The 22,028-nt window shown below is 43.5% G+C and overlaps 1 protein-coding gene and 1 long non-coding RNA gene across 3 annotated transcripts in view; both read right to left on the bottom strand.

Moving 5' to 3' along the window:
• LOC124034247 (transforming acidic coiled-coil-containing protein 1-like) overlaps positions 1 to 9,741 on the bottom strand; it is a 33,284-nt gene extending 23,543 nt beyond the window's left edge. The window contains exon 1 of one of the 2 annotated variants that reach the window (XM_046347157.1): positions 9,279 to 9,741. In XM_046347157.1, the coding sequence (XP_046203113.1) occupies positions 9,279 to 9,343 (65 nt within the window). In that variant the 5' untranslated portion in view covers positions 9,344 to 9,741. Of the gene's footprint in view, positions 1 to 8,758; positions 8,900 to 9,278 lie in introns of those variants that run through there. The other variant, XM_046347156.1, reaches the window with a different exon arrangement.
• Positions 9,742 to 16,513: 6,772 nt separating this feature from the next.
• On the bottom strand, positions 16,514 to 20,466 carry LOC124033283. The gene is made up of 3 exons (XR_006838355.1): positions 20,261 to 20,466; positions 19,800 to 20,008; positions 16,514 to 19,588 (listed from the first exon to the last, which is right to left on the bottom strand). It is a non-coding gene; the product is annotated as an uncharacterized LOC124033283 (long non-coding RNA).
• Between the last annotated feature and the right edge of the window lie 1,562 nt (positions 20,467 to 22,028).

The raw sequence follows: 22,028 nt of genomic DNA, 5'->3' as shown, positions 1-22,028 counted from the left end.
TCCCTGAGCAAGGCAGTTAACCCACTGATCCCTGAGCAAGGCAGTTAACCCACTGATCCCTGAGCAAGGCAGTTAACCCACTATTCCCTGAGCAAGGCAGTTAACCCACTGTTCCCTGAGCAAGGCAGTTAACCCACTGATCCCTGAGCAAGGCAGTTAACCCACTGTTCCCTGAGCAAGGCAGTTAACCCACTGATCCCTGAGCAAGGCAGTTAACCCACTGATCCCTGAGCAAGGCAGTTAACCCACTGATCCCTGAGCAAGGCAGTTAACCCACTGATCCCTGAGCAAGGCAGTTAACCCACTGATCCCTGAGCAAGGCAGTTAACCCACTATTCTCTGAGCAAGGCAGTTAACCCACTGTTCTCTTAGCAAGGCAGTTAACCCACTGTTCCCTGAGCAAGGCAGTTAACCCACTGATCCCTGAGCAAGGCAGTTAACCCACTGTTCCCTGAGCAAGGCAGTTAACCCACTGTTCCCTGAGCAAGTCAGTTAACCCACTGATCCCTGAGCAAGGCAGTTAACCCACTGATCCCTGAGCAAGGCAGTTAACCCACTGATCCCTGAGCAAGGCAGTTAACCCACTGATCCCTGAGCAAGGCAGTTAACCCACTGTTCTCTGAGCAAGGCAGTTAACCCACTGTTCCCTGAGCAAGGCAGTTAACCCACTGATCCCTGAGTAAGGCAGTTAACCGACTGATCCCTGAGCAAGGCAGTTAACCCACTGATCCCTGAGCAAGGCAGTTAACCCACTGATCCCTGAGCAAGGCAGTTAACCCACTGATCCCTAAGCAAGGCAGTTAACCCACTGTTCCCTGAGCAAGGCAGTTAACCCACTGATCCCTGAGCAAGGCAGTTAACCCACTGATCCCTGAGCAAGGCAGTTAACCCACTGATCCCTGAGCAAGGCAGTTAACCCACTGATCCCTGAGCAAGGCAGTTAACCCACTGATCCCTGAGCAAGGCATTTAACCCACTGTTCCCTGAGCAAGGCAGTTAACCCACTGATCCCTGAGCAAGGCAGTTAACCCACTGATCCCTGAGCAAGGCAGTTAACCCACTGATCCCTGAGCAAGGCAGTTAACCCACTGATCCCTGAGCAAGGCAGTTAACCCACTGTTCCCTGAGCAAGGCAGTTAACCCACTGTTCCCTGAGCAAGTCAGTTAACCCACTGTTCCCTGAGCAAGGCAGTTAACCCACTGATCCCTGAGCAAGGCAGTTAACCCACTGATCCCTGAGCAAGGCAGTTAACCCACTGATCCCTGAGCAAGGCAGTTAACCCACTGTTCTCTGAGCGCTGATGACGTGGATATGGATTAAGGCAGCCCCCAGCACCTCTCTGATTCAGAGGGGTTGGGTTAAACGCAGAAGACACATTTCAGTTGAATCCATTCAGTTGTACAACTGACTAGGTAAACCCCTTTCCCTTTGTTGTAATCAGAGCTGAAAAACACACAGACACACAAATTATAGATGAGAGGACCAGTAGAACCGTTACTACATGGAGGTCTAGAGATGTTATGTTGGGATATGTCAAATTAAATCAAATATGTTGTGTTCAATGTAGGCCGACAGGCAACTGCCAAAATAAAGGAAACAAAGGAAACAAAAATATAAAGTGTCTTAATAGTGTGCTGGGCCACCCTATTCTACAAGTGTCTGGAATTCTATTGTAGAAATGCGACAGCATTCTTCAACAAGATATTCCATCCTTTGGTGTTATGTTGATAGTGGTGGAAAATGCTGTCTCAGTTGCCGCTCCAACTGGAATTTTTTTCACATAACCCTAAGCATGATGGGATGCTAATTGCTTGAGCAATTAATTAATTAACTCAGGAACCACACCTTTGTGGAAGCACCTGCTTTCAATATATTTTGCATCTCTCATTTACTCAACTGTTTCCTTTCCCTGTATAATGGAATATTTTAGAATATATTGGGTCTTTTCACCTCAAAAAGCAAATGGAAGAGGATTTCGACATCCACCATCTCAGATTATTCTAAAATCTGTTTCTGTAGTTAGTAACAGATATGATTAGCATTCCTGAAATATTTCAATATAATTTTATCTCTGAGAAATTCTGCAAATTAACTGCATGCAAATTTCCTATTTTAATTTATATGATTCAGATGATATTCAATAAATATAGTACACCTGATTTGGACCAAACTTCTTCCTACCAATAAGTAAGGAATCCCAAAAAATCTAAAATGCCACCCACAAACCCCCCCACAACCCATGCCAATCCCACCCAAACAACCAATATACAGTATGACAAGTAGTATGAAGCTGTGGCTTTGATGATTGCTTCTCCATTCAGTGTAGTGTATTCCCTTTGAGAACTGATACTGTGTCACATCCTGATCAGTTTCTGCAGTCTTTGTGATTGTTTCCACCCCCTACAGATGTCACTCATCTTCCCCATTATTCCCTGTGTATTTATACCTGTGTTCTCTGTTTGTCTGTTGCCAGTTTGTTTTGTTTCGTCAAGCCTACCAGTGTTTTTCCCTCTGTTCCTGTCTCTTGAGTGTTCCTGTTTTTTTAGTCTTACCGGTGTTGACCAGTTCTGCCTGCCATCCTGTGCCTTTGCCCCACCTATCTGGATACTGTCCTCTGCCTACCTTGACCCTGAGTCTGTCTGCCTGCCGTCCTGTACCTTTGCCCCACCTATCTGGATTACTGACCCCTGCCTGGCCTTGACCTGTCTTTTTCCTGCCCCTGTTGGATTAATAAACTATTGTTACTTTGTTGTTGTCTGCATCGGGGTCTTACCTTGAAACATGATAGTACGAACTGGCCATGACTAACCCAGCAGACCCTCCCAAGGAGCCACCATCAGCAGGCACAAGGAGTTGCTTCTTGGTTTTATGGAAGGGGTCCAAATTTTGGCTGAATGCCATAACTGGGCGTTGGACATTTTGCTGGAGCAATTCCACGGGTTATTTGGAAGGCCACAGTGGTAACCCCACAGCCCCTCAGTAACTCAGCTGTTTGCAGTGCCATCTCATCGGTCAGTCAACCTTCTCGGGAGCCCCGCTTACCTCCTCTGGAACGGTTCAATGGTGAGCCGAGCACCTGTCAGGCGTTTCTAGCTCAGTGTGCCCTTATCTTCGAGCTTCAGCCCTCTTCCTTCTCCTCGTAATGCTCCAAGATAGCCTACCTCATCATGCTGATGTCAGGGAGGGCTCTCACCTGGTCTATTGCTTTATGGGAACAACAGTCGACCATATGCGTTAGTCTGGAGGGTTTTTTGATGCCCCAGGAGAGAAGCTGCCCGGAAGCTAATCCAGCTCCGGCAGGACTCCCGCAGTGTGGCAGACTATGCGGTGGATTTCCGCAATTTGGCAGCGGAGAGTGCTTGGAACCAGGAAGCACAGTCGATATGACGTCTCGGAGGAGGTCAAGGACGAGCTTGCAACTCAGGAGTTAGCTACGGATCTCGATTCCCTTATCGCGATGACAATCCGTATCGATGGGCGATTACGGGAATGACGGAGGAAGAGGAACTTCGATTTCGCACGCACGTCCACCTTGCCTTAGTGTTATCCAGAAAGTCCCCGACGGTCCCGTTGCCGAGAGAACCCGAGGCTTCCCGACCTTCACCGAGAGTCGCCGAAGACGGCCGAGTCACCGCTTCCCGATCCTATGCAACTAGGCAGAGCTGGGCTGTCGCCAGTGGAATGGCAATACAAGGTCAACATGAAGAGTTGTCTGTATTGTGGGACTCTTGGTCATTTTGTGTCCCCTTGTCCTTTAAAAGACCAGGCTCACCAGTAGGAGCGAGTAATCTGGCGGGCCATATGAATAACTTTTCTGCTTCTCCTGGCACCCCTTTTCATGCCATTCTGCGGTGGGGAAAGCAGGCTAAATCTCTTTGGGTTATCATTGACACTGGGGCTTTTTGGACACAAGGCTATGGAGACCTACATTGGGGACTCCCTAAGCTGCAGGATTTATCCTTCCCTCTTCCTCTCCCGCCGCCACAGGGTTCTTCTTCCTTGTTCCTGTCTTTTGAGTGTTCCTGTTTTCTAGTTTTCCTGGGTTGACCATTTCTGCTTGACCTGATCCTGAGCTTGCCTGCTGTCCTGTACCTTTGCCCCACTTATCTGGATTACTGACCCCTGCCTGCCCTTGACCTGTCTTTACCTGCCCCTGTTGGATTAATAAACTGTTGTTACTTCGACGTTGTCTGCATCTGGGTCTTACCTTGAAACGTGATCCTGTATACTGGTTGTTGGGGTGGGATTGGCATGGGATGTGGGGAAGTCTTTGCGTGGCTTTTTACTCATTGGTAGGAAGAGGTTTGGTCCAAATTGGATGTCTGGTTTTATATTTATTGAATATGATCAGAATCTATATATAAATTAAAATGTCAAATGTGGGTGCAATCAATTATCTTAATTTCTCAGATATCAAATCAAATTTTGACCAAATAATGTTTCTGGAATGCCAATATTACCTGTTTCTAACTACAGAAAAAATTTCAGAATGGCTTACCAAGAAAAACTTCCAAAACTACTCATTTGAGACACAACAATGTAAAACAGTTATAATTATATTATGTTTCGAGGTAAATGAAAAATGATTGCATAAAATGATAAGAGAAATAGTGTGTCTCGTTAATCAATAGTCCCTGTTAAAATATACATAGGTGATATTTGGGTGTTTGTGAATCAGACAAAGAGATCCAAAAGAATCAAGGCAACAATGTCACGCCCTGACCTGAGAGAGCATTTTTATGTCTCTATGTTGGTTTGGTCAGGGTGTGATTTGGGTGGGCATTCTATGTTCTATTTTCTATGTTTTTGTATTTCTTTGTTTTGACCGGGTATGGTTCTCAATCAGGGACAGCTGTCTATCGCTGTCTCTGATTGGGAATCATACTTAGGCAGCCTTCTTTCCCTGTTGTATTTGTGGGTAGTTATCTTTGTTAGTGGCACTATAGCCCTGTTAAGCTTCACGGTCGGTTCCTCATTCTTTGTTTTGTTGGCGACATTTATAAATAAAAGAATGTACACTCACCAATCTGCACCTTGGTCTCCTTCCGATGACAGCCGTGACAAGCAACAAGTTTTTCTTGGTAAGCCATTCTCGCGATTTTGTCATTATTGTTGAGCACCCCTCCTTTTTCTTTGTTTGCTGATGCACGAAAGCCCACCTGAACTCATGATTAAAATACTATATGCCAATCCCTCAGCCATAGTAATAACAGGCAATACCTGCTCTGCTCCGTTCAAAATGACTAGAAGTAGCAGGCAAGGTGATCCCATCCCACCTCTGCTATTTTTATTGTCTATCGATGGGTTAGCTGACAAAGTCACAAAAACAATGTCCATGGGGCAGAATTCAGAGTGTTTCTGGGTGGCCAGACTGTTAGTGAGAATGACAAGAATGTGGGGAATTGCAAGTGGCCTGTTTAAGCTCGTTTCATCTTGTTCTTGATAGTTGGCTCATTTTGAGGTGTTTTGACTGATTTCATGTCAATGCTAATATGGTTAAATCCGCTAGCTAGCTAACCAACAACTGGAATGATGTATTTGAGAGGCAACAAGTGCTCATTGTGCAAATTAATTAATTAACCTAATAAACATTGGAGACGAAATATAGCTTACATGTTGTCAACAATCTAAACCTACCCTGTCTCTAACTCTATTGCCCTAACAATCTGGAGAATACATTGAGCTGAGCAACTTGACCATGCATCTAACTGGGAGAGAGATGGTTTCAAGTATCAGGTTATATTAGTCATATGTACGGGATACATATGGTATACACCATCCAACGAAATTCTTACTTGCAGGTTTCTTATCGACAATGCAACAACGATAAGAAATCATAAAAGATAAGAATAGGAAAATAAAAGTAAATGGGTCAGTAAAATAGAATACATATTTTAGCAAGTATAATACACGAAGGCACAATTTATAGTCCAATATTTGGGGGAAGGTATTTTTGGGGGTGAGTTCTGAGAGGACTGACAGAGTAGGGTCAGGGGACAGACAGACACCAGGCTATTTTGTGTAACAATACAGGGACACAAAGGATACATAATTCCTCAAACAATGGTGCGCACACGAACGCACACGAACTCCCAAACACACACATTCTGAAGGTCATACAGGGCCTCTTATGGTCCATGTCTGTCTATCGACAGCCAGCTGAATTGTTGCTGATATAGTACTGACAGAGGAGGAGGACAGGTTGGGAGGAAGAGAGGAAGAGCTTCAGGCCAAAGATAGATCGGCCTAGTACAGTCTGAAATAGGGTCTAAAGGAGCTCCAAATGCAGGTCACTCTCTACTCCAAAAAGGAATGGATGAGATGGAGGAGGGGCGATGAGTGGAGGGGGGATTGAGAAAAGAGGACTGAGGCAGATTTCTGTTGCACTTAAAAATGAAAAAGATGATTTGCTAAATATAGATCTGAGAATAAGGGCCACGATCTCATGCTGCTATGGAACTTCTTAACCCTCTCATAGCCACACACACACACACTGAGAGAGAGACACACACACACAGAGAGAGAGAGACACAGAGAGAGACACACACACACACACACACACACACACACACACACACACACACACACACACACACACACACACACACACACACACACACACACACACACACACACACACACACACACACACACACACACACACACACACACACACACACACACACACACACACACACACACACACTGATAAAGAAAGACACACACACATACAAACAAGGACATTGCCTAGAAAAACATTGCTTAACCTACAGTAAACACAGACACCTGACAGAGTGTGGTGTGCGGGCACATCCCCATCCAGTAGAAAGTTGACTGGTTTATTTCCAATTCTAAGCTTGTTAATGTAATGTAAAATCCGCCAAACAAAGATGTCTCTGTCTGCAGACTCTCCTTTGATTCTCTGAGCGCTCCAGCTAACAGAAGCTCACAGAAGAAGTCTCAGATCTAAGTCTCAGAGCCACTCAGTGCCTAAGGCTCTCATTCTACTCTGCAGTTGCACTACTCTGGATCATTCAGTACCAATTGGAATGACTTCCAGTGTAAACAACAACTGCTGTAGAAGATGACAACACCCCTCATCCTGCCAGTGGTACTGCTGAGTCACTGTGACAACAGGATGGGCAGAGCAGCATCAGGGGATGACTAGGAAGGACATCAGTGAATGGGTAGAAAGTGTAAAAGGCTCAGCAGCTCATTAACATGGTGATGATCCACTGGGAACTACTGGGAGAAAGAGAGGACTGGCTCTCTGTTACCATGGATTAGGGCTGGGTTTCCCAAACTCGGTCCTCGGGACCCCATAATCAACTAATCATCAAGCGGCGATAATTTGAATCAGCTGTGTAGTATTTAGACAAAAACCAAAACATGCACCCCTTCGGGTCCCGACTAGAGAGAGAGAGAAAGAAATAGGAGGAGGTGTTTGAGAGGAGAAACGGCCAAAAACAGCCTTTTACCGTAAGACCAATGGCGCCGATAGAGATGGCAGCTTTATTTCTAGTCCTTAGGAAACTGTGCAGTATTTTTACTCACAACAGTGGTAGGCTTGATTACCAACAACGACGAGACAGCCTACAGGGAGGAGGTGAGGGCCCTCAGAGTGTGGTGTCAGGAAAATAACCTCTCAATCAATGTCAGCAAAACAAAAGGGATGATCGTGGACTTCAGGAAACAGCAGAGAGATCACCCCCCTATACACATCGATGGGACAGCAGTGGAGAAGGTCGAAAGTTTTAAGTTCCTCGGTGGACACATCACCAGCAAACTGAAACGGTCCACGCACACAGAGTGTGGTGAAGAAAGCGCAACAGAATGCGCAACAGTGCCTCTTCAACCTTAGAAGGCTGAAAAAATGTGGCTTGTAACCAAAAACCCGAACTAACTTTTACAGGTGCACAATGAGAGCATCCTGTCAGGGCTGTATCTCCGCATGGTATGGCAACTGCACCGCCCACAACTGCAGGGCTCTCCAGAGGGTGGTGCAGTCTGCACAACGTATCACCGTGGGATAACTACCTGCCCTCCAGAACACCTACAACACCCAATGTCACAGGAAGCCATAAAGATCATCAAGGACAGTATCCACCCGAGCCACTGCATGTTCACCCCGCTTCCATCCAGAAGACGAGGTCAGTACAGGTTTATCAAAGCTGGAACAGAGATATTGAAAAAAAGCTTCTAGCTCAAGGCCATCAGATTGTTAAACAGCCATCACTAGCAGAGAGGCAGCTGCCAACCTACAGACTGATATCATTGGCCACTTTAATAAATGGAACACTATTCACTTTAATAATGCCACTTTAAGAATGTTTACATATCTCGCATTACTTATCTCATATGTATATACTGTATACTGTATCCTACACTATCTATTGCACCTTAGACGCTCTGTCACTGCTCATCCATATATTTTATATTTATATATTCTTATCCCATTCCATTACTAGATTGTGTGTATTAGGTTTTGTTGTGGAATTGTTAGATATCACCTGTTAGATACTGCTGCACTGTCAGATCTAAAAGCATAAGCATTTTGCTACACTCGCAATAACATCTGCCAACCATGTGTATTTGACCAATTTTTTTGTTGTTGATTTAATTGAATTTTAAGTGATTCAACCACACCTCAACACTTGCCTTAGTCAGAGGCCATCATAAGACAATGCATTATAGTGTTATATTATTCACCTGATTAATGGACATAAACTGTTGGTCTTCTGTTGATTGATCACTCACCTTACATGCCACCTCATCTTGTGCATGTTCAGCACTAAAGAAGTATCTCCGTCAGGACATCTGATCACATCTCTCTCATTACATCTCTCTGATGACCCTAATACTCTGTACATCTCCCCTATCTAGATCTCCTTTCTGAAGTCAAATAAGTTCAATCCAAACAAGCGTTATTGTCGTGTCGGGTTCTGCTGCACTTTAGCTAATGGACAATGCTGGGAAACCTGTTCAGAGAGCGATACACAACATTTACACAGGAAACTAAACCACATGCTCACGGGACAGGAACAAGATCAATAATGTGTGTGCAAGCACACAGACGCGCACACACACACACACACACACACACACACACACACACACACACACACACACACACACACACACACACACACACACACACACACACACACACACACACACACACACACACACACACACACACACACACACACACACACACACACACACACACACACACACACACACACACACAATAACAGTGATTAGATTGTGTACTCACATGCTGCTCTTCTTTCTGGGGGAGCTGAAGGAGCTCTTTCTGTGCTGACTGAGGGAGCCCCCCATGGCAACGCTGGGTGTGTATGTGTGTAGTGTGTGTGTGTTGTATCTTATTCCAAGCGACAGGCGTATCTCTTTTAGAGCACTCTCTCCATATTCCCACTCTCTGAAAATAGTAGAATCCCAGTGATGAGGGCACGACCACTATAGCCTCTTCTCATCTCACACACCACATCCCTGACTAACTAGCTCCTTCTGCTTCTCTCTCTATCTCCTTCTGCTTCTCTCTCTAGCTCCTTCTGTCTCTCTCTAGCTCCTTCTGTCTCTCTCTCCAGCTCCTTCTGTCTCTCTCTCTGGCTCCTTCTGTCTCTTTTTAGCTCCTTCTCACTCTCTCTTGCTGCTGCTGATGTTGTATCCAGGGTGAATGGTTTGGCTGCTCGGGAGTCCTGATCACATATCAACTATTCTGCCAGTCCCTGCCTCTCTCTCTGTATGTCTGCCAGCCTCTAACCCCTCCTCTCCTCTCTTCTCTCTCTCTCTTTCGATCGAGTGGTCCCTCCTGCACAGACCAGATTCCTTGCATTACAGAGCTTCTCTAAAGAAAGAGAGATAGTGGGAGTGAGAAAGAATGAGAGAGAGGGCGGGAAGGGGGTGGTGTAAAGGCCACTAAGCTCTAACAGTAAAGGGGGAAGAGGGAAGGAGGGTAGGGCTGAGGGTATTGTTCCAGAGGGAGACTTGCCCCTATTGTTAGTCAGCTGAACAACAGACAGAGGGAAGAGAGCGAGGGATGGTGGGAGGAGAGAGAGGGTTGTAAAACCAGCCTATATTTATGTTTATTTATTTTCCCTTTTGTACTTTAACTATTTGCACATCGTTACAACACTGTATATAGACATAATATGACATTTGAAATGTCTTTATTCTTTCGGAACTTTTGTGAGTGTAATGTTTACTGTTAATTTTGTATTGTTCATTTCAGTTTTGTTTATTATCTATTTCACTTGCTTTGGCAATGTAAACATGTTTCCCATGCCCATAAAGCCCCTTATTAAATTGAAATTGAATTGAGAGAGGGATGGTGGAAGAAAAGAGAAGGGGGGTGAGCATTAACACAGCCCCTGTTGTTCTGAGACATTCTACCTGCTGTGAACCAATGTGTGTCAGGACCCCTCCCCCAAGCCCAGCATTAGCATGCACATGTGCACGCACACACACACACACACACACACACACACACACACACACACACACACACACACACACACACACACACACACACACACACACACACACACACACACACACACACACACACACACACACACACACACACACACACACACACACACACACACACACACACACTCTGAGAGAGAGAGCAGTCCGAGGTTGGACTGCACAGCGTTCTTCTCAGTCAAAGAATGAAGGAAATCTGAGCACTGGTGTAAAGTACTTGAGTAAAAATACTGTAAAGTACTACTTAAGTAGTTTTTGGGGTATCTGTACTTCAAATGTTCCTAATGTTTGGTAAACTCAGTGTAGTTCAGCAATTACATTTACTTTTGATACTTAAATATATTTGAAACCAAATACTTTTACTTTTACTCAAGCAGTATTTTACTGGGTGACATTCACTTTTACTTGAATCATTTTCTATTAAGATACACAATATATATATACAAAAGTAGGTGGACTCCCCTTCAAATGAGTGAATTCGGCTATTTCAGCCACACCCGCTGCTGACAGGTGTATAAAACCGAGCACACCGCCCTGCAATCTCCATAGACAAACATTAGCAGTAGAATGGTTTTACTGAAGAGCTCAGTGATTTTTAATGTGACACCGTCATAGGATGTCATCTTTCCAACAAGTCAGTTTGTAAAATGTCTGCCCTGCTACAGCTGCCCTGGTCAACTGTAAGTGCTGTTATTGTGAAGTGGAAACATCTAGGAGCAACAACGGCTCAGCCACAAAGTGGTAGGCCGCACAAGCTCACAGAATGGGACTACCATCTTTTATCGATGGTAGTTATGTATTTTAAGTTGATAATAAGACATAAGGCCCATACATGCTTATATCAAGCAATACGGTACACCAGTCAGCTTCAAATTAAATGTTATTAATTTGATACATTTAGGTTTTAAATACGTAATGTCACGAAGTGCAAAACGTTATGTTATCAGAACAAAAGACTTTGGGAGTGAAGCAGAGGGCGAGTGCTCCCAGAGCAGGGGTTAGGGGTCAGAGGTTAGGCGTCAGAGATTAGGGATATCTCACACAGCCCATTTTAAGCAGGGAATTAGCTGCCTAGTCAGAACCTCCAAGCCTCTTCTGTGGTTGAAGCATGTTGAGAAAACTGAGATCTATTGTTCAGCTATCTCTGGTCCAGTGTGTTAGGTGCGGCTTAATGTAATGCACTGAACCAGAGATAGCTGAACAGTAGATCTCAGTGTTCAGCTAGCTCTGACTAGCAGAGGAGAGTGAGGTCAGCGATTGATTCATGCCATGTTAAAGGACTGCTGTGGGTTTGTTGCTGTTTGACTGACAGCGAAACCAGCAGAGTTGGGGTCAATTCAGTAAGTACAATGAAATTCCAACTATAATTCTCTTCAATGTTGGGTCAATTTCTGAATTGAAACCAACCCTGGAAACCAGTGTCAGAGATCTCCAGAGAGAGACGGAATGTATGTATAGCTACAGGGGTTCTGCTGACCTACCTTGTATAGCAGGATACTACATTTCACTCACAAGACAACCCTGTCCCCTTCCTAACCTCATACATTCCTGACTCTCCGATAAAGTACTTGGAGGAAAACATTTATTGTGTCAGTTCCATTAAAGATATATATCATAGTTATTTTTACAATAGTTGAAATACTTAGCCTTTACATCATACAAATAAATACAACAACTTAATTACCCATAGTCAGTCAGTCAGTTAGGCTAGAGAGGAGTGACATCAGAATATAATATTGCACTTTTTATGGTAACTTAGCGTGGTGATATGTAGCAATGATAAAGCATTCATAAAGGCTTTATATGCATGACAAAGAGTCAATGCCCTACATGTTTTTATACCCTTTATAAATGCTTTTATGAGGTCTTATGCAGCAGCTAAGTAAAGTGTTACCCTTTTGGTAGTCAGGACTGATACGTACTGATATACAACCACTAAACACAAAGGAGAGGAATCATCGTCCTGCATAATCGTCAGTCTTTGTATATGTATTATAGGAATAATAAAGTCAAAGGCAAAGTAAAAAATAAGTGACTTTATCCTAACTTTTCTATCGGTTATTTTTGAGACATGATCAAAAAGGATCTGATTGGTTAGAAACACACAGTCGGTGCCTTAAACAGGAGGATCTGGCCCAGATCCTTCCGTGTGGTTTTAGGAATCCTGGTTTAGGAAGGCAACCAAAAAAAATCTGAGATTTCCATACCAAAGGGGGAGGAGTTGCAATCTACTGCAGAGATAGCTTGCAAAATTCTGTCATACTCTCCAGGTCTATACCCAAACAGTTTGAGCTTCTAATTTTAAAAATAAATCTCTCCAGAAATAAGTCTCTCACTGTTGCCACCTGTTATAGACCCCCCTCAGCTCCCCGCTGTGCCCTGGACACCATATGTGAATTGATTGCCCCCCATCTATCTTCAGAGTTGGTTCTGTTAGGTGACCTAAACTGGGATATGCTTAACACCCCAGCAGTCCTACAATCTAAGCTAGATGCCCTCAATCTCACACAATTTATCAAGGAAACTACCAGGTACAACCCCAAATCCATAAACATGGGCACCCTCATAGATATTATCCTGACCAACCTGCCCTCCAAATACACCTCTGCTGTTTTCAATCAGGATCTCAGTGATCACAGCCTCATTGCCTGCATCCGTTATGGGTCCGCGGTCAAACGACCACACCTCATCACTGTCAAACGCTCCCTAAAACACTTCAGCGAGCAGGCCTTTCTAATCGACCTGGCCCAGGTATCCTGGAAGGATATTGACCTCATCCCATCAGTCGAGGATGCCTGGTCGTTCTTTAAAAGTAATTTCCTCACCATATTAAATAAGCATGCCCACTGCACTGAGGTTGGCTGCCAGCTGCCCACTGCACTGAGGCTAGGCGACACGGTCACTACCAATAAATCCATGATAATCAAACATTTCAATAAGCACTTCTCTACAGCTGGCCATGCTTTCCTCCTGGCTACCCCAATTACGGTCATTTACCAATCTCATTCTCGGACTGGAAATGTTGTTTGCAGAGTTCACAATTTCATTTTCAAGTTCATGTTTAAAAAATAATGATATTTTGGAGATTATTTAATTTTCAAATAACCGAAAGTGAGCGCTTGTAATCTGAATAAAGGGAGAAAGGCCATTCTTGAACATGGGTGAGACAATAGGCCCTTGTAATTTTGTCTGGCTTGCCATTCCAAATCAAATTGAATATTTTTTGCTCATACAATTTTAACAGGTCGCTCTCCGCCTGACTCTCCACCAATGCAGCCTGGCAATCAACCAAAAACACAACATCTACTGTGGTATTCCATTTCCAGAAAGACTATTCAAGCCATCGACTCACTGATGGTTGAAGATGATGAGCGAGTGCTACAAAACCAGTTCGGATTTAAGTATAACTTTTGTGTGACTGACGCCTTTAGTGAGAGGTTTCTCTCTTTAGTGAGAGGTTTCTCTCTTTAGTGAGAGGTTTCTCTCTTTAGTGAGAGGTTTCTCTCTTTAGTGAGAGGTCTAATGCTTTAATATTCAATCATTTCTGCAATAATTTATCGCCCATTCATTGTCAGGTAGAGACACATTTAGCGCCTTGAGACCCAAAAGCATAATCAGTGCTCTAACTCCCCCTTGCATTGGTCTGGAGCAATGAAACAATGATGCAGGGTAACGTACTAAACCACAAATGACCTCTATGTCTCGCAGCATAATCTCTAAACTTTTAGTTGAGCAACCACTGAAAGCCCAATATAGGCTATATCTCCATCAATTCAAAAAATACAGTATTCTGGTGCTCCTGAATGTTATGTTGTGCTCCTAACTTTTTTAAAGTTGGGAGCACCAGCTCCAGGGGGGGGGGGTGTATTTATGAATCACAAATATATTCAGCCCACAGAAGAGCAAGATAATAAGCTTGAGTAGCCCAGTAGAACTCCATCCCATACAAAATGTCAACATAATATGATAGTACATGGGCCAATGCAATCCAGTGAAAATGAATGACCCTGTCGTGGAAATTACCACCAGGGATACCTGAAGTCAAACTTAAATGAATCATTCTTTATTGTCAGTTAACTGGAGAGGTTCCAACAAACTTATAATGCACCACAGTACACGTTGGTGTAACGTCTGCATCCAACTCACACTCAAACACGTAGACCCCCTGAACACAACTCTCCAGCTCTCGCTCTCAAACACATAAATCCCCTGAACGCAGCTCACTCTCCAGATCCCAATCACCTGAATTCTGATCACATGTTCACACACCTGTATGTCATTATGACACAATATTTAGTTCAGTTCATTGCACCACATCATTGTGAGGTATTGTTTGTTTTGTGACATGTTTATATTTAGAGTGCTGGTTTCCCTGTAATTTATGCCTCCTGTGTATGATAGTTTTTGCCTGCCTCACTAACGATGCCTATTCACTGCCTGTACTTTATCCTATCGGCATTCCTTTTGTCTACCTGTTGCCTGATCTCCCAGATGATGTTACTAGCCTTTTCCCTGCCTGTACTGGTGCCTCTGTATAGAAGCTTCACTAGACACCCTGTTTCAAATCCATGCTGCATTTCTATCAAAGTAAGTGCCTTATGTTATGATAGTTTCTGTATGTCATGTTATGATTGTTATGATAGTTTCTGTATGTCATGTTGTGATTGTTATGATAGTTTCTGTATGTCATGTTGTGATTGTTATGATAGTTTCTGTATGTCATGTTAATAATAATAATATATGCCATTTAGCAGACGCTTTTATCCAAAGCGACTTACAGTCATGTGTGCATACATTCTATGTATGGGTGGTCCCGGGGATCGAACCCACTACCCTGGCGTTACAAGCGCCATGCTCTACCAACTGAGCTACAGTTGTCATGTTGTGATTGTTATGATAGTTTCTGCTGCAGTTCACTGTGTATACCGTGTAATATGTCTTATAACTGCGGACATGTGAGGTAATGTTACTCATTTCATAACCTTTATGGTGTTGTATTCAATTGTGCTTATGTAGCTACCTACATTATTCCCTTAGTGCTGTAAAACAATGCTAATTGCCTCAGAAGTATTAGCTTGTATTGTATTTTGACGCTACCCTGGCCGTAAACTGCTGCACCACTTGGGAGTCATAGGGCACAGCATCTAGAAGCGTCACTACAGACACCCTGGTTCAAATCCAGGCTGTGTCTATCAAAGTGCCTTATTACATTACATACTTTCTGTATGTGATATGCATGTGAAATGTTTGTCCCATTAGAAAAGTACCTTGTTCAGGAATAGTTCACTGCCAACTAACAGGTGAGAGTATGTGGCCATTGAGGGCAGTGGCAACCAGATGGAAAAATATCTTCTTATACCACTTGGTTATTTTCTGAGTGCATTCCACAAACTGTTTATCATGTCCGCCTTATCCACTGCCCCCATTTTTGAGGTTATAGTGTCATGGAAATGTCCTCTATTTACAAAATCATGGGAGCAAACCACACACAAGTCAGAGTTAGTTATCAAAGTCCATCTTTAATTATATGAGCTCTATCACAACCCTGTGACTCTCAGATAAATTCAGTGTCTCTCAATTAATTCTCTGAGAGAGCCCCTTCCACATTGCAATAGCCTTTTGACTTTCAACAGTTCAGTATCTCTAATGAAAAGTTGAGAGTCCCCACACAATGGCAAAATGGGATCCTTTATAGCAAAGATCACACATAGTCAGACAGCATAGACAACAAATCGTTCAGCTTTGTCTCCTTACTCACCCCAGAACCATAAACCAATCCTCCATATCAACAGGCATATATCAAATTGTCATTTAGATACAACCAACTCTAAATACAACCAATCCTGGACAAGCTCACGGAGACACACTGAACTGGCACACAGACATTGTGGAGTTAAGAGATGTTTACACATGATGACACTTTGACCTCTCCCCTCTCTGTGGCTCATGCAACTTAGTCTTGACATAGAACAGATAACTGCAACCCCGCCACAGTATTATACAAAAATACCATTCTGATGAGAAGTAACTTACACACATTTGATGAATATAAAACCTCTTACATATGTTACCAACAAATTCTGATTATTCCCTAACAATAGTCAAGCACACAGTCTGGTTTAATTTCTCTCTCCCGTCAGGTGGAGCACCTTCCCTGTGGACAACATGGTTGCTGTATGGACAGTGGAGAGGACATGGACGTCTCGTTTGTCATGCCACTCTACTGTCAGCTGTTGACCATTCTCCTTGAACTCCACCTCCCCGCATATCCTTCCTGTTCGACCTGACTGTGCCACAGGCCGCTGTGCTGTTGGAGAGCAGATGCTGGAAGAGTGTGGGACTGATGTAACAATTGTCCATATACAAAGTGTGTCCCTTGCTGAGATGAGGAGCCAGCACGGTCATCACCACGGACCCGGACACCCCAAGCCCCTCATAATGTTGGCTGTCAGTGGTGGACCCGGTGTAAACTAAAATGTCCTGGACAAATCCTGTCTTCATATCGCACATGACCCCAAACCTGGTGTCTTTTGGAGGGAATTGACGGAACGCCAGCTTACCTTTCCCTAACATCAGGTACTCATCAATGCATAGGTCCTTGTATGGCACAAAGACCTGACCAAATGCTGATGTCAGGCTGGTATGAACATTTATTTTGTGTCACAGGGTCATTTAGGATCGCAGTAGCATTGTTGATGAAATGTAGGCATCGCCGCTGAACTAGGAAGCGGTCTTGGGAAAAGAGGGTGGCAAAGAAGGGAGTTGCAAACATAGGATCTGTGCTCCAGTATTCTCTTAGGGAGTTCTTGTTTACTATCCCCATGAGAAGGACTGTCACCAGGAAGGTATACATTTCACTAATTGTGGTTGTCACTCCTGGCAGTCTTCTCCTGTAGTTCCAAGGCATAGTGATTGGTCTCTTCTACGATGTCTCCCACCAGCCCCTCTGTCAGAAACTACTTGAAGCACTCTTTATCAAATGGAAAGGAGCATTGCACTCCAAACTGAGACTCATCAAAGTAAACTGCAGGGCCAGGAGGGGTGAAATGGCTGGCGGCCTTCCAGCTACCACAGAACCCCTGTACTTCATCCACTGTCGGTCTGCCTCCACCAGAATCTTCAAAGGGACCTGGGACGTGGACAAGAAGTCCTCAGATTCAGGGTTCTCAATGGCTACAAGGTTGGGGGGGCAGCTCCTCACTGTCAGAATCTGATTCCTGACTTTCATACTCAGACTCATTGTCAGAATTTTAAGAGAATCTCCAGAATTTGTGAGGTGTCTCCTTTTGAAATACATTGATAATGCTACAGCTTAGCTCACTAGCTACGTACATAAATAACATTGAGTGAGAGGTTATGTGATTGACTGGGGGGGATGTGCAACTTGTATCAATAAGTCACTATCAGAAAATGTTTTGTGGTAATTAGTTACTGTTTTATTAACATGTTTTCCATTTCCGGTGACAAATCATGCATTCCAATTCTTGCATAGACTGTAATGGGCACATGTGTGTAAATACTGTTTTTTTGAAGGTTGTACTGATTATGATGAACTAAACTATTTCCAGCTGTTTGTGTGGAGCCATGTTTGTTGACATACAATGCATTCTGGGTTGCACATTATTCTGTCAGACCAAAGATGTTATAACCTAGTGAGGTGCATAAGGGTTCACTCATTTTTGAGAACTTCTGGAAATGAATGGTGGGATGTGAACTATGGTAGACGCACCCCCATTCATGCATACTATAAACAGACCAAACTCTTCTTAGCTTTGGTTTCTGTGAGGGGGGAAGCATGGCAGCGAACAGAAACTACCCATCGTCAGCTTACTTTCGAGTTTAACACTAGAGTTTAACTCTCTTTCGCACAATGGTGAGCTCACCTGTGATGTGATTCATTTCTATTAGCTAATTCATATTGTAGTTTGTCAGCCGAGAGTTATATAAGCGGTCATATTTTTGTTACTCGATCTTTCCTCAGTTAGTGCTCGGACAACTGTAGCCTAAGTTTTTCCCGGTTTGAATGATTGTGTTATGCTGTAGATACTTCTGTGAATGTCTGAACATTGTATCCAAAAATAAACTGCTCACATTCTGGACATCACTTTAAGGACTGTGTTTGTGCAAAATGTTTCTGAAAACTGTGACCAGCTCAAATGCTGATAGTTTCGAATGACGCAACAGACCATTCTAAATAAGCGTTCTAATCACACTAGTTTGATCGTACACTACAGGGACCACTAGAATGATCACGTACGTGTTAAAAGGTTCAATTGTATTAATTTTGTTATTACTTAGAACCTTCTTTGATTGTTTATCATAAGTAAACTAAATCAATGCATGAAACCAAAGACTTTCAAACCCTTCATTCTGTATTGTACAATCCAACAAGAAACTGATCCTCTTTCCATAGCCCTTACTTGTAAAACCATTGCAGTAGAATGTTTTAACATAAGACCTTCGCTTCATACAGCTAAACATATGCTTCATTACACAATTTCATTAATGGATTCTGGCAATGACATTTCAGCTGGAGCATTTGTCACGAGTGGCATGTTAATGACAGATCAACCTGATACCCCAAATAAACAATTTTGCACAAGCCTAAATCAATTACAGGCACGGTTGACCACCCCCCTCCTTCCCGGCACTCATTCTTCTGCCATTTCTTCTTCAGATAGTCTTTCAGTTTGTCCAATGCTCATGTTCAAAGTGGATGGCCCTTGATAATGTCCCGATTTCTCTCACCTGAGCCACCATTATCCTTTCACGGTCCATTATGTCTTGTCCTTTTTCCAACCAGTACACCAGCAGCATGAAAAGTTTGGACGGGATCTCTCTCCATGCTCAATCCACGTGGATCCATTGCGCACTCCTGAGATAAAAGGCAGTAGATAGCTTCGACTGGACGCTGTGCACAAGTTGCTGGCTCGGACTCAGGAAGGACAGGGTCATAGTGAAAGCTGTTGTAGTCATTACTTCAGCCAGTTAGAGTTGGGTGAGGCTCACACTGTTCTTGGATTAATTATATCTTCCATGCATCTAGACACCATCTGTGGTCACCTTCGCCATAACCTCGAAAGAGGACAGACCAGAACAACCGTTTAGTTTAGGGCATTTCTGATTCAGGAAATCCAGGAAAACGATTCACTGTGTGACAAATGATTTCTTCTACCAATATTCTTAATACAAAGAGAATAACAAGACACATTTGAAACCATTTTTGCAAATTGGCTTACACTCACTCCCCTATCACATTGTATCATGTGTGTTATGCGTGTCTCACCCATGAGGCGTCCAACCACAGACACTGCTCCAGTAAACTCTGCGTGTCTGTGTTTGAACAGTAAGTGGAGCTTGTTAACCTCTGAGGCCCCAGTGTCCACTGTGGTCTGGCAGTAGGTAGGACTGTTGTAGAAGAACAGGTCTAGCAGAGTGTCAAAGGTGAATGGTCTCAGACGACTGGTGCTGGGGAGAGTGATCCTCTGGATGTCCCTGAGAGAGAGGGGGAGGGGAGAGAAGGGGTGAGAGAGAAGGGAGGACAGAGGAAAGAGAAGGGATGAGAGAGAAGGGAGGACAGAGGAAAGAGAAGGGGTGAGAGAGAAGGGAGGACAGAGGAAAGAGAAGGGGTGAGAGAGAAGGGAGGACAGAGGCAAGAGAAGGGGTGAGAGAGAAAGCGATGTGTCAAAATGCAGTAGTAAATAGTGGTTGAGTAGACTGAGGACGCTTATCTGTGTGTGTTCTTACTTGGCTACTCCAGTGGCCTGTCCATGTAGTGCACTGTGCCAGTTGACAGGTTGGAACTCAACTCTGGCCACTCCTGTAATCACTCCCCAGCAGGGACAGGGACGCCCTCCTGAAGTACATCAGCTGATATCTCGAAGTGCTGTACAGAAACCCAGCCTAAAACCCCAAACAGCAAGCAATGCAGGTGTAGAAGCACGGTGGCTAGGAAAAACTCCCTAGAAAGGACAAAATCTAGGAAGAAACCTAGAGAGGAACCAGGCTATGTGGGGTGGCCAGTCCTCTTCTGGCTGTGCCCGGGTGGAGATTATAACAGAACATGGCCAAGATGTTCAAATGTTCATAAATGACCAGCATCGTCAAATAATAATAATCACAGGCAGAACAGTTGAAACTGGAGCAGCAGCACGGCCAGGTGGACTGGGGACAGCAAGGAGTCATCATGTCAGGTAGTCCTGAGGCATGGTTCTAGGGCTCAGGTCCTCCGAGAGAGAGAAAGAAAGAGAGAATGAGAGAATTAGAGAGAGCATACTTAAATTCACACAGGACACCGGATAGGACAGGAGAAGTACTCCAGATATAACAAACTGACCCTAGCCCCACGACACATATTTTGTAATTGACCAAATACTTATTTTCCACCATAATTTGCAAATACAAATTTGTATTTGTATTTGTACAATGTGATTTTCTGTTTTTTTATTTCTACTTTTGTCTGTCATAGTTGAAGTGTACCTATGATGAAAATTACAGGCCTCTCTCATATTTTTAAGTGGGAGAACTTGCACAATTGGTGGCTGACTAAATACTTTTTGCCCCACTGTATCATTGAGTTAATAAAGCAACATACAAACAGGGAGCTCCAAAATGCAGGTGTTTCAGCCTAGCTCAGTGCTTTCTGTGGTGATGGGGCAGGCCTGCAGAAAATAGGAGCATTCCACTGTGATTGGCTCAACATTGCACCGTGATTGGCTCAGTGTTCTGTCACTCATGGGGACACTGTCACCCGCCTTTAGTAACGGTAGACATCAAGAATGTGAGCCCTTTGGGTGCTGCCATAGAGTTACATTAGAAGTGCTCTTCCAAGAAGGCTCAAGGTCATTGGCCATAGATAAAATGACGTCAAATCACGTTATATCTACAGTAGCTTTGATTGGACTGATCATGTCAACATCTTACTTTCAAAATCTTAGCTAGCAGTCATTGTCATAAATCAAGTAGACAATCTACTGGCAAATCAGTTTTAATCCTTGTCAAATGAAGAGAAATAATGAAGATAAATTATAGATAAAACATATCGGTGCTCAAAGGCCATTGGACATAAACATTACACAACAAATTGGAAATTGCAAATTCAAAAATGAGTTGTTTGGAAGGAATCTGTGACATTGGCTAACCGTAAGCATTGCAACTGGGAAAATGTGTTTTGAACTGTCATCCAAATGTAAGTCTTTTTCTTTGATGACAAAATGTGTCAACAAAGGACCGCCGCGCACAAGGTGAGTCCAAAAATATCTTATTTACCTTTATTTAACTAATAATTAAAACATTCAACTTTTTTTATTTTTTGGTTTGTTTTGTAACGCGTTGGCAGAATTTACAATTACCTGTCTTTCCCATTTGAATCTGTCTCAATCTGTTTATCGTTCTCTCTCTTAAGTAGAAGTAGTAATGCAATGGGTAGTCAGTTAAGTCAGTTAAGAACAAAGTCTTATTTTCAATGACGGCCTAGGAACAGAAGGTTAACTGCCTGTTCAGGGGCAGAACAACA

Source organism: Oncorhynchus gorbuscha, linkage group LG04 (genome assembly GCF_021184085.1).
Source record: "Oncorhynchus gorbuscha isolate QuinsamMale2020 ecotype Even-year linkage group LG04, OgorEven_v1.0, whole genome shotgun sequence".
Lineage (NCBI taxonomy): Eukaryota > Metazoa > Chordata > Actinopteri > Salmoniformes > Salmonidae > Oncorhynchus > Oncorhynchus gorbuscha.
This window is presented reverse-complemented; position numbering and strand designations above follow the sequence as displayed.